General features: G+C 38.2%; 3 protein-coding genes across 3 annotated transcripts; all 3 read right to left on the bottom strand.

Annotated features, from left to right (window-relative positions):
• Window positions 1–4: 4 nt before the first annotated feature.
• Window positions 5–4,344, bottom strand: LOC114351736 (protein rolling stone-like). Its single transcript, XM_028303037.1, has 4 exons — window positions 3,866–4,344; window positions 3,182–3,292; window positions 2,599–2,788; window positions 5–830 (listed from the first exon to the last, which is right to left on the bottom strand). The coding sequence occupies exons 1-4, from the start codon at window positions 4,176–4,178 to the stop codon at window positions 617–619; spliced, it is 828 nt and encodes a 275-aa protein (XP_028158838.1). The 5' UTR covers window positions 4,179–4,344; the 3' UTR covers window positions 5–616.
• A 25-nt stretch (window positions 4,345–4,369) lies between these two features.
• On the bottom strand, window positions 4,370–6,744 carry LOC114351737 (protein rolling stone-like). The gene is made up of 4 exons (XM_028303038.1): window positions 6,407–6,744; window positions 5,760–5,867; window positions 5,049–5,244; window positions 4,370–4,631 (listed from the first exon to the last, which is right to left on the bottom strand). The coding sequence occupies exons 1-4, from the start codon at window positions 6,705–6,707 to the stop codon at window positions 4,448–4,450; spliced, it is 789 nt and encodes a 262-aa protein (XP_028158839.1). The 5' UTR covers window positions 6,708–6,744; the 3' UTR covers window positions 4,370–4,447.
• A 1,251-nt stretch (window positions 6,745–7,995) lies between these two features.
• On the bottom strand, window positions 7,996–10,573 carry LOC114351735 (protein rolling stone-like). Its single transcript, XM_028303036.1, has 4 exons — window positions 10,219–10,573; window positions 9,895–10,008; window positions 9,212–9,398; window positions 7,996–8,407 (listed from the first exon to the last, which is right to left on the bottom strand). The coding sequence occupies exons 1-4, from the start codon at window positions 10,556–10,558 to the stop codon at window positions 8,215–8,217; spliced, it is 834 nt and encodes a 277-aa protein (XP_028158837.1). The 5' UTR covers window positions 10,559–10,573; the 3' UTR covers window positions 7,996–8,214.
• Between the last annotated feature and the right edge of the window lie 1,324 nt (window positions 10,574–11,897).

Below are 11,897 nucleotides of genomic sequence, written 5' to 3'. Positions count from 1 at the left end.
ATATCAGTTGTTTTCTAAAAAAAAACAATTAAATAAATTACAGCACAAATAAAACATTGTCGTCGCTTAGACCGACGACTTTAATAAATAGTTACGAAACGGAACAAAACTAATTAAAGCACATCACAATACTTTGCACTACTTTTAAGCAATATTCTTACATTAATAAATCAATATTTAACAAACTATCTGATGTCATGGAACGCGATTGCGTAGTCCCATCAATAAATAAGCCCTACTACACTCTCAGCTATTATGTACACACAATCCACTCTAACCTAAGCGTTTGACTGCGTTTGATACAAAAAATTCAATAACATGACAATCTAGCCATTATGTTCTTCATTGTTTACCTTCACTTAACGCGTCTAGGTATATCATTAAAAGCAAAAACGTTTGGTACCTTGGAGGCATATAAAATAACTGTTTAAAAGTTTGAATATTACTTAAAACTATGGTGCACTACTAAACTAAGGCTAGGTTGTACCATCTTACTATAACGTTGACAAACGTCAGACATCTGTCAAACTCCATACAAAAAACACTGGTTAACTTTAAAGATAGCTGGTTTAACTCAGCCTAATACATTTTTTTTCTTTCTTTCTTTCCACAGTCATTACACAACTGTTTGCTGCCTCAAAGGAACCCCGGCTTCTTCTGCAATGGGAGGAGGCTTGACGTATTTCCTGGAGATGACGTCACGGCCCTTCGCGATGGCCACCACCAGTAGGTAGAGCACGATAAGCAGCAGGCCTGTAAGAGCTCCCACGCCGACCGTCGTGCCTGGATAAGTCCAGTCCACCACCGGGTAAATATAGGGATGACCTTTTCTGTAAGAATAAAGAAAATGTTTGTAATGGATAAGTTGTCGTAAATAAGTAGATAACGAAAGGAGACATTAGCCAAATGGTGTAGGTAACTACCGATTCAAGGGTTGCGAGTTCAATCGCGTTGGGCTATTTGTGGTGAACCCATTCCAGATACCAGCATAAATGCTATTGAATTTAGTCGGCGTAGTGGATAGTGGTGGGGGAATTTACAAAAAATAAAATACCTTACTTATAAAATATTAATCAGAGGAAGTAGGTCAATTATATTTGACTCTACCAAAACAATTCAAAGTTATCTAATCATTCAAAGACAACGGAAGTGGAATCTATGCAGAAGTGCTGAGAAAATTGATAATGACATTGTTATTCAGTCTATTAGCCAGTGCGTGAGAGAGAAAAACCGTTCGTGTGTTATCACGATGCAGGACTAACAAAGCCATTGTTTCGTGTATGATTATATTAAATGAACCATTAACTGCATTGTTTGAATTAGGTGAGTATAACATCCTTCTGAGCATGATCGACATGAATAGGTAATTGTTGATATTATGCCTAACGTTCTGTTTCATTCTTGATGGTTTTGTAGCCTAGTCAGTGCCGGATGCCGGATGCCTTAGGGCATCACGTCTTGGGGAGTACCAAAAACAGTCCAAAATAAATTTTGCTTGCACATAAAAACTATTTTTCGTGATTTTAATACCCGTAAGATTTGCAAGCCATGTTTCATAAGTAAAAATACTTCGATTTTTATGTAATGTTATATCAACTCCATAATTTTTTTAATCGTACTGATCAAAGATTTTTCTTTGAATGCAAGAAGCACATAGTTTTAATTTACATAAATATTAATTAGTTTGCAATGCACTGGTATGATGTTGTTCATTGCGAAATATTTATTTATTCAGTTGTGGGGACACATACNATAATACCAACACAGTCATAATAACACAACCTACCAATAACATTGGTTTGATCGATCCGCAGAAATTTTAATTAAACATGATGCCACTTAACCTCTTGTTAAAGGTTTACCTGTATCTCCATATTTTAAAGATGTCAAGGTTCTGTGAGATGGATAAGTGAATTAATATCTTTTTCAGAAAGCGTTCGAGTAGCACTCTAGACCCGGAGGTGGCAGTGAAGGACACAAAGTGGTTAAATCGGTTGTGGGATTTCCCGTTACTGGGACATTGCTGGCTTGCAGTCTTGCATCACTTGATTACCCAACGAGAAAGGATGTTTTATCGGTGAGCTGTATTATGCTCTCGGGTTGGGCGAGACGTGAAGCACCTTTCAATATAAATCAATATAGAGTCATGTATTTTTTTCCAACCCGGGTTGTGTTGACACACTTTTCAGGTCAGTAAGTACTCCTGCCTGAATATTTTAACTCTAGCTAAATCTATGAGGATGTGCAATGACAATACCTTGCCAGTTTATGAATAGGTACAAGTAGGTAGGTAGGTACAATAATTTATCCGTGCTTCGGAGGGCATGTCAGTAATTTTAAGCGATATCAGATGGCAGCAGCTCATAAAAGGCTCTTAAAATAATTAGTTAACCCACGTATCTACTACCACTTGCGAGATAATACACAGTGGTGAACAGGAAGTAAAGTGAAGGCCAAGACGAACCGTAGGGTGGTAGAAGTGCAGCAGGCGGCTGGGGTGCGACAACGTGACGAGCACGAGAAACCTCAGGAACTAAGTCCAGACCGTGGTTCAATTCTTCTCAATGACAGGACTTTTAAAGTGGTTTAATAACTCACGCGTCAGTGCCGCCGGCGAGGAAATATACGGCGGTGAACAAAAAGTAGGTGAAGGCGAAACACGTGGGCTGGTAGAAGTGCAGCAGGCGGCTGGGGTGCGACGACGTGAAGAGTAGCAGGAACATCAGCAAGGTGTTGATTCCGTGGACGGCCACGTCTAAACCGTGGTTTAACTCTTCTTCGATGCCCGCTGTAAGTTAGAGAAGTCATCATGTATAAAAGTCATAGATGTAGAGTGCAGAATAGCTATAAAGATATCTAGAGTTTTCTCAAGCTGTTGTTATGTCAACCTCACAGCTTGTCCTACCTACTCGTACATGGTTGTGTCAGTAGTACCTGTGGTTGTACCTACTAGTCGTACGAACTTTAGTGCTTAGACGTATCTAGACATAAGGATACGAGAAGAAAGTCTTCTATCACATCAAAAGTTGTCTCTTCTCAGAGGCAGATATTACTAATAAGTTGTAGAGGTATGACTAGTAAGGTAATAGGACACAGAAAGTACGACGATTTTAAAATTCTATGAAGCTTTATTTTTCCTACTACGTTAGGGGAATGATAGAGTTCTCATATTGATACCGACCTTCAAAAAGCACCGTCCAGTAGAACAGGGTGATGAGGAAGGCGATCGGCACGGCCACGTTGAACAGCAGCCAGTATACGCGCGCGTACCACGGCAGCAAGAATTCGGAGCCTGCCGCGCAAACAAGGCAATCGCTGCTATTTGTGACAACAATCAAATGTAAGACGAATACTTTTTGGGCGTTACGTTTACGTTTATGCAACGGTATGACTCATGTAGATAGTAAGAAATTATTTTCGATTAATATCTAGATTCTGATATTGTTAATTTTCCAATAATAATTTGTGTGTCTGCTAAGCCATAAACAAAGCTTGGATATCGATAGGTAACCAAATTTATTCATACTGTATGACATACCTAACATTATTATCTACTAGCTTTCCGCCCGCGGCTTCGCGCGCGTGGACTACATTATCTACATATTTTACGGAACCCTATTTTTTTCCAAAATAAAATTAAGCCTATGTTACTCGTGGATAATGTAGCTTTCGAATGGTGAAAGAATTTTTAGAAACGGTCCAGTAGTTTTTGAGCCTATTCATTACAACCAAACAAACAAACAAAGTTTTCCTCTTTATAATATTAGTGTAGATAATGAGTACACACCTTACAGTGAAGATAAAGAAGTAACGATGAAGGAAAGGATGATATCGATGTTGTTATAAATTAATATTGTGTACTTACTCAAGGGTCCATAGAAGTAGCACCGTGCAGACACCACAACTGAGAAGAAACTCGCAAATGTCATAACACTGAGTCCCCAGTGCGTGAGGTATATGAACCAAAACGAGAACTGGCCTTTCTGAATGTAAATTGTAATAGAAGCCAACACTATACCGATAGATGTCAGAAAGATCAGTGTACGCAAAAATAAAAGTGGCGCGCTCGACCGATTCGTTTGCCAAACGCTCAGGTAGAAGTCCGATGGCTTCGTATGATCCACACCGAGATTTCGAGGCTGAAGCTCTTCTTTAAAATAACTCTTGATCGCACTCATGGTGGTTTTTCGGCTGAGAACGTGAACCAATGACTGTTATCGATCACTATAGCGATAGAGAGCGTACGTTATCAGGTTGGTTTAGTTTCTTATCGGCCGTGCCAAAATTGATTTTGACCTTCGTTTCATTTATTGAAAAGACTAATTAAACTTTATGAGGCACTTAAAAGAATATTATTTATTAAACTTTCATTAATTTATAACTTATGACTAAGTAGGTTTATTTACGTTAGAATATCGAATTTCAGAGTCTCTTCTCCATTTAGATTTCATAAATCAGTGATAAGTAAAGTAGTGTGCCTAAACCGTCGCGTGAGCAGGTCCCTGAGCAGCGTCATGAAGAACACCAGAATGTAGATGCTGATGATCATGACCAGGGCTAAGAACACCGAACCGACGGCTGTCGAGGGCTCCGACCAGTCCAGGACGGGGTATATCCAGCGATCGCCATTCCTGAATAAATACATGCTTATAATTACTCGTACATACATGTAAGCTGTGTGGAAAGTGATGATTATGATGATAACTGTGAAAAAGGTAGGCTAAGTACCTTAGGTATGAGATTTTAGACATAAACTTAGATGATTTGATTATACCAAGTCAAAAATGCGGAAAAAAAGGGCCGAGACGAGTTTTCTATAATTGTATCATAAGCTTCCATTTCAGCAGTTTATTGTTCTCGTTCAGTTTATAATTTCCGCACGCAAATTAGACAAGGGTAGCCTTGAGATGAACCTAGGTGAATAACGTATATCCTTAAACGCATATTTCTGCCAAAAGTTAAATTAAATAGATCTTAATCCCTTGAGATTAGAGTTAAAAACAATGAAAAAATGTGGTTAATTTATGCAATTATACATGATTACTCACTGATTAGTTCCTCCTGCATAATAATAGATGATGCTGAAGATCATGTAGACGAGCATGAGCGCCATCGGGTACAAGAACTGCACGAGGTATATCGAGAGGTTGGACGTCATCAGCAGTATGAACATCACCACCGAGTTGATGCCGTGAGTGAACACGTCTAGCACTTCGTTCACTTCAAAGGCCTCGGAGATAGTAGCTGCGAACAAGTTATACATATATTCTTCTTTTCGAAGATACATTATTGATTTTACAAGATATGTACAAGACTTTCATTATACGGATTTGATAATTCAGACTAAGTATTCGTTTTTCGTGACCGTTCACCCCTCGTGGTAAGCTAAATGCTTGTGTTACAAGTGGGCCACCATTTAAATAGTTCAACGACGCGGCGGGGTTTGAACGCGTTTTGGCTATTATTGCTTCAGTAGGTAGTATTAGTACTTCCATGTAATATCATCACCATCATTCCACCAGCCACAGTGACAGGATATCCATTGCTGAATATAAGCCGTGGATTAGCAAATTGAAGTGGTAATGGGTATGCCGATGGGGTAGCCATATTCTGGAGTGGAAGCCACTTCCATAGTAACTTACGAGTAGGTACGTGTCAATGGGCATTATTTTATCTTTTCGTTTTGATATTTATTTATATAGGTAGACATTTTGTCAACCCATCCCTCTACCGTGTTAAATACAAACATGTGTACATACGCCTAACTAGGAGGTAGTAGAAGGCTGTGATGAAAAATGCGAGTGGTACCGCGATGCAGTAGCTGCCCCAGAAGAGTCGGACCACCCACGGCAAGCCAAAAGTTGCATCTGAAACAATAATAAAAAGGGAAACTTTGTCAAGTTCGTCCCCTAAATTCTGCTGAATATTCGCTGTTCTGTGAGACCCGACGTAATTCTGAATTATAATAGACGATCGTTAAGGTAGGTAATAGTCACATTACGAGAAACAAAAAAGTTGCAAGAATAAACACAAAAATTAGATCAGTGAAGGAAATAGCGGCTTTACCGCACGGAAGTTAATTGATCTTAATTTATAATTTTCTGTGCATTTATTTTTTTTTATTATATTAACTAATTAAAAAGCTTGATTTGCACTTGTTGTAATCACAGTTGCCCTATTAATCTAGATACGAACCAGCAAGGCAACCGTAAAAAAACAAAACTTTTACACAAACAAATACAACATTTTACTGATAATAAAACAAGTGAGTATTTGGCTAGACGATTTGGTATCCTAGCGACTATCGCAGTGCATTATATCGCTCTCCAACACACGAATTGCTTTGGTATCAGATTGTAAAGGATGCATATCCATTAGTTTGTGAATAAGGCCTTAGATGACTTACCAATCGGTCCTTTGAAGTACGCTACAGCAGACACAGCGGTCGCGAGCCCGTAAGTAACGGTGATCATGATGAGGCCCCACTGTGTCATATAGATGGGCCAGTGGGCGATGTCGACGATTCTCTCTGGCAGTAGCATCGAGGACAGCAGCATGCTGACACAGCCAAGGAACAGGACGAGTCGCATACATAACAGAGGCAGAGCGTTCCGATTGCACTGACAAGAGCCAAGGTAGAAATCTGAAGCGGTATCATTTTTCAACATTAATTTATCCAACTGAAACTGTTTTCGGATCGCAGCCATGTTGGCGTGAGCGACGCTAGCGACTGCGTGGTGTTGATAACATTGAGTTTATAAAAAATATCGTTTATCTTAGATTAGCCGTTATGGCGCTTTTGTCATAGATTGGGGTTTGTTATAATAAAAACTAACAAAACGCATCTAGTAACATATTTGTTTTTGATTTTTTAATAGATTTAAAGCGCTTTTGCGCGTTTATCGACTTTTCAAGAGTGATGTAGAGTTTTATCAACTTTTTTGCATTTTATATATATAATGTCCCAAAAATTAGTCTCAAACCGAAGGTAGAGTACTAGCTATCCAAATCACCTACCCACATATCCATGTATGTTCTACGATTTTTGATCCGGGTAGCCCTAGTGATGCTCTACCTCTGGGCTTTGGCTTGACACTATTTTTTGGGACACCATGTAGGTAGGCTTAGTAAATGTGTGTTGGCTTAGTAAACTTATTTAAGGTATTCTTAATATTTATTCTAAAATCCCGGAAAAAGATTGCGACACGTATATAGATTAATACTTGTTATCATTATTGTAAATATTCGTAATAAGATAAAAACTTTAGGTAGGTAGGTAAGTACTTACTTATTCAGTTTTTATGAGTCAGTTCCAAACCAGTATTATTTATGCTTTATATTGTCATTGTCAATGTGTATCATTTAGTGCCAAATAAATATTTTTCTTTCTTTCTTTCTTTCAATACAATTATATAAAAGAAATGAAAATAGTATGTTGGATGTATTAAATAATTTATTTACAAAAATATAAACACTTTAGCTTAAATCTACCTACCCCGAAAACAAAAACGAATAATATATTACAGCTACAATCATTCTAAGTAATTTGAGGTATCAATTTTTTATTGTTAAAAAATCCACATTTAAACAATATAAACGAACACCTTTTACATAATAAAGAACCGTTAATGTTCAATATCCTCAGAAGCTCTACATCACTAATACGCACCAATAGTAAATAGAGCTCTATCAGATGTTCATGTAGGTAGTAGGTACATAAATTCCATGAAGAAGAATACACTTTTAAACGTATTATATTAGTCAATTTGAGTTGCTGTTGAATTGCACAAAGATTTTGCTGAATCATATTATTGGGCAATGATGTTCAAACATCAACAATCTTTGGATGATATGCTTTGGAAACGCTATATGATTGTGAAAACTTTTTGTTTTAGTTAAAAACGCATCTAATCGCTGCTGTCTTTCCCGAAGACTATAATCCGGGCATTTTCAAGGCGAGAGTGAATAGGCACTTACAGGGCAGATATGTGCCATCCTAGACTGCATCCCACTTAACATCAGGTGCGATTGTGGTCAAATAACTGCCTTGTTATGCATTAAAAAAATCGTAGATACTAATTACGTCTACGTTTCATGCCATATTTAGCTTAATATTTGCCATATTTCCCCTTTCACTGTTGACAAGTTTATTAATCCCAACGACCCGGTCTTGGCGACGGCCAGGTACAAATTCTGTCTCTACCAACGTGTTTATCAATACTCTGCGATATCTAAGCTGTTCCGTTTGCTAGAGAGGCAGGTGCTGGTGAGGTAGTCCCGGAACAGCGCCATGAGCACCACCAGGCAGTGCACGATGATGACCAGCGCCGCGCACCCGAATACCACCCCCGTAGTCAGGCCGGGGTTGGACCAGTCCAGCACTGGGTATATCCAGACTTCGCCTTGTCTGGAATAACGGAGTTTAGTGTTATACATAATATGTATGTTTAGTGATATGTATTATGAACTGCGTAATCTTCTTCTATCGTTGTAACATTGTATTAGTTGTTACAGTTCTGCCTTGGTTCAATTGGACCGAAGATTTAACGTAACGAGTAGGTTGAACATTCTAACCATACCGGAAACATTACGGCTGGGTTGCACCATCTTACTTTAACAATCGTCAAAAATTTTTCAAACTCCATACAAAAAGCACCGGTTACGGAGGTGCAACTCAAAATTGGTTTTACACTAGGTATGTGTGTTTCACCTGGGTGAAATACACATATTTGAACTCACACCAATCATTTAGCTTTGGCTACAATGATTCATCGTTTAATGATGAAGTACTTACTAAAACTAAGCGTCATTATATCAATTGTTAATATGTTGTCAGTTAAAATATTGATCTAAAATAGGTCGCTATCGAATTGACACCGTTTCTTGAAAGGTTAATAGAAAATTAGTTCACACAACAAACACTAACAGCGAATGCAACTTTCATCTTCGTTGAGATATTTAAATGTAAAATAAAAAGAAGACCAAGAAATTTTGCACTTGTCGTTCTAACTAAACCAAAACCAACGTAAAAGTATTCGATCTTGCTGTGATCAGAAGGTTCAAGAGTAGTTACAATTTTCTTATACTCATTCAGCTTAGCTAAATACAGCAGACTTCAAGTACCCTTGTTAAAACTGTCAATGAATGTAAAACTCCCATTCAACCTATGTATTTCGCCACTAGCCATAGTAGTAGTAAGTAGAAAACTTACGGATTAGTTCCTCCCGCGTAGTAGTAAATGATGGAGAAGGCCATATAGACCACTGCGAAGCCGAACGGGTAGACGAACTGCAGCAGATGCACAGGGTGCCGTGACGTCATCAGCAGCAGGAACATGACTATCGAGTTCATTGCGTGGATGAAGAAGTCCAGCACGGGATTGACTGCGAATTCTTCAGCTAAAGACAGAAATTAACAGAATAAGTAATATTTTTTACATTCAATTGTTATTTAGTCTTCAGCTAAAAACTAAATAAAAGCTGCACCACCTTACTTTAATCGTAATCGGTGTTTTTGTATGGAGTTTGTCAGACTTTGGTCGTTTGTTAAAGTTAAAGTAAGATGGTGCAACCCAGCCTTAGGCTGAAATCATAAAGAAGTCAAATGGGCAAGAAAACATGGACAGAAGCTTTGATGCTTACACAAAAACTTTGATGCTTTTTGGCGGGAAACTGAAGCGTCATGTTTAAAGCTTTGTATAATTTTTTAAATTCATGATTAATGAAGGGAAATAATGTTTGATTGTGCAACACGAAATCATAATACCTATAAAACAATAAAAGATTATTGTTGCCTGATTTAGTAAACGAAGACAAATTGAGAGTCAGAGAAATGTTACTACAAGTTTACTGTAGGAGCTAAAGTTAAAGGAGTAATTCTTAAACAGGAACTTGCCCAAAGCAGTCAAGAAAGAGTAGTAGAATATTGTGATGAAGTAGGCCACGGGCACCGTAATGACGAGGGAAGCCCAGTAGACCCTCACGTACCATGGCAAACCGAAATCAGCATCTGAAAAGACACATTAACATTTAAGTCAGTTTGACTGAAAATCTAATTTTACAGTTCATTGAAAAACGAATTAAGTTTTCAGGGCTACTTATTCAATCGATTGATTAAATAAAGTGTTTTTAGAGAATCATTGGTTATTCGTGTCAACTACCAAAAAAAGTGATTCTAATATACAAAACACGAACACGAGAATGAAGCATGAACATTTACCTATATCTCCGTTGATGCAGGCAACTAGCGACACCATGAAGGCAAGTCCACTGGTCACCATGATCATGAGCACTCCCCAGTGCGTCATGTAGATCGCCCAGTAGTTCAGGCTGAATGCCCCTGACGTCATGACCAAGGATGTGGTGAAGATGCCGATGCATCCCAGGAACAGAATCAGCCTGAGGCACAGCAGGTGCACCGCCGACTGGCCAGTCTGCCACCAGCCCACGTAGAACTCCGAAGCATTCCCATGATCCAAAGTGAGTTTATTCACACTAAATTGATCCTTAAAATATTCTCTAGTCGCGCCCATGTCGACGGAGCCGGTGTCACTGAGCATGTGTCCGCGGGCCTGGTATTTTTTTATCAGATTAGAATTAGTGATTTCTGTGGATCATCGACGATAAGAGTCTGAATGTGACGTATCACGATTTCTGCATGATATTGATTCATACCGGTAGTAGATAATGAGAAACCATCAAACGAAACGTCTCTGTTGTTAAAATTTATGAAAGTATAATGTATAGTCATTGTTAATCTGGGGGCACGGCAGTGCCCCCACCAAGTCGAGCAAAAAAGCGGCACGGCCGTACCATCCTTTTCTCGAAGCAATTCAGGCCATTTTCGACCGCCTGTAACTTCGTTGTGGATAAAACTAGAAGGCTGAATTTTCATTAGCTATGCAGGCATTGTAAAGACACGGTATATTTAAAATTTCATTCAATTTGAACCAGTAGTTTAAGAATTATAACGGGTCAAAGTTTCTTAATTTTGTCACTCACTGACTGACTCACCGATCATCAAAATTCTAAGGCACTTCTAGCAGACCTAGAAGCTTCAAATTTGGAATATAAGTAGTGTTTGGTGTATGAATCAAGGAAAAACTAAAATATTTGGGGGCACGGTAGTGCAACCGCCAAGTCGAGTAAAATTTTTCAATTTCGGTCCAGTTTTCTAGATACATAACTGCTGTCTACAAAATACAAAAAGAAATGAGATCCCATCAAAAACAATACTTGTCAAAAAAACCAAGTCTCGCAACTCAGTTGTTCTACGGTAAAAAGTTGTGAGATCCATGTAATACCAAGTCCAGGCCAGGAAATCTTTAACGTTTTACATAAATAAAATAAAAATATTGACTTGGCCATCGCATGAAAACACGTGTAAATTAAATTATTTCATGCGATGGCCAAGTCAATATATTTATGTAAAACGTTAAAGATTTCCTGGCCTGGACTTGGTATTACATGGATCTCACAACTTTTTACCGTAGAACAACTGAGTTACGAGACTTGGTTTTTTTGACAAGTATTGTTTTTGATGAGATTTTTATTATACAAACTGACTTAGGTAATACTCATTAGTCCGGAATAGATAGAGGGAGGGAAGTAGTGCTGAGAATATTAATATTTTGAAGTGTTTAGATATTATTCGCAATTTTGAAGGTATATTTACAGAGGTCTCTTACATTCCTTAAGGGATTAAAAAAATAAATAAATATATTTTACAAGGTATTAAAACTACGTACCATTTCAGGTAGCCTATAGGTAGTTTTAAAAACTACCTTCGTGAAAGTTATGCTAGCAACAAGGGCTGAGAGTGGTCCCATATACTTTTCCCTGTTTAATTAAATTAATAGGGACGTAATACTATGTATGCATTATGGTATGGGTCACCAA

The sequence above is a fragment of the Ostrinia furnacalis genome, unplaced genomic scaffold (genome assembly GCF_004193835.3).
Source record: "Ostrinia furnacalis isolate ACB-3 unplaced genomic scaffold, ASM419383v2 OfSCF1172, whole genome shotgun sequence".
Taxonomy (NCBI): Eukaryota; Metazoa; Arthropoda; class Insecta; order Lepidoptera; family Crambidae; genus Ostrinia; species Ostrinia furnacalis.
The sequence above is the reverse complement of the archived record's forward strand: the minus strand, read 5'-3'. Positions and strand labels throughout refer to the sequence as shown.

Excerpts from the sequence above, each read along its gene's own strand:
- LOC114351735 (XM_028303036.1), bottom strand. The coding sequence starts at position 10,558 with ATGCTCAGTGACACCGGCTCCGTCGACATGGGCGCGACTAGAGAATAT. Across the intron at positions 10,009-10,218 it reads CTGCATCAACGGAGATATAG|ATGCTGATTTCGGTTTGCCA; the intron begins GTAAATGTTCAT and ends GTGTCTTTTCAG. Across the intron at positions 8,408-9,211 it reads TACGCGGGAGGAACTAATCC|ACAAGGCGAAGTCTGGATAT; the intron begins GTAAGTTTTCTA and ends CCGTTATTCCAG.
- LOC114351736 (XM_028303037.1), bottom strand. The coding sequence starts at position 4,178 with ATGAGTGCGATCAAGAGTTATTTTAAAGAAGAGCTTCAGCCTCGAAAT. Across the intron at positions 3,293-3,865 it reads CTACTTCTATGGACCCTTGA|GCTCCGAATTCTTGCTGCCG; the intron begins GTAAGTACACAA and ends TTTGCGCGGCAG. Across the intron at positions 831-2,598 it reads CTCGCCGGCGGCACTGACGC|AAAAGGTCATCCCTATATTT; the intron begins GTGAGTTATTAA and ends TTATTCTTACAG.
- LOC114351737 (XM_028303038.1), bottom strand. The coding sequence starts at position 6,707 with ATGGCTGCGATCCGAAAACAGTTTCAGTTGGATAAATTAATGTTGAAA. Across the intron at positions 5,245-5,759 it reads CTACTACCTCCTAGTTAGGC|CTACTATCTCCGAGGCCTTT; the intron begins GTATGTACACAT and ends ACTTGTTCGCAG. Across the intron at positions 4,632-5,048 it reads TATGCAGGAGGAACTAATCA|GAATGGCGATCGCTGGATAT; the intron begins GTGAGTAATCAT and ends GTATTTATTCAG.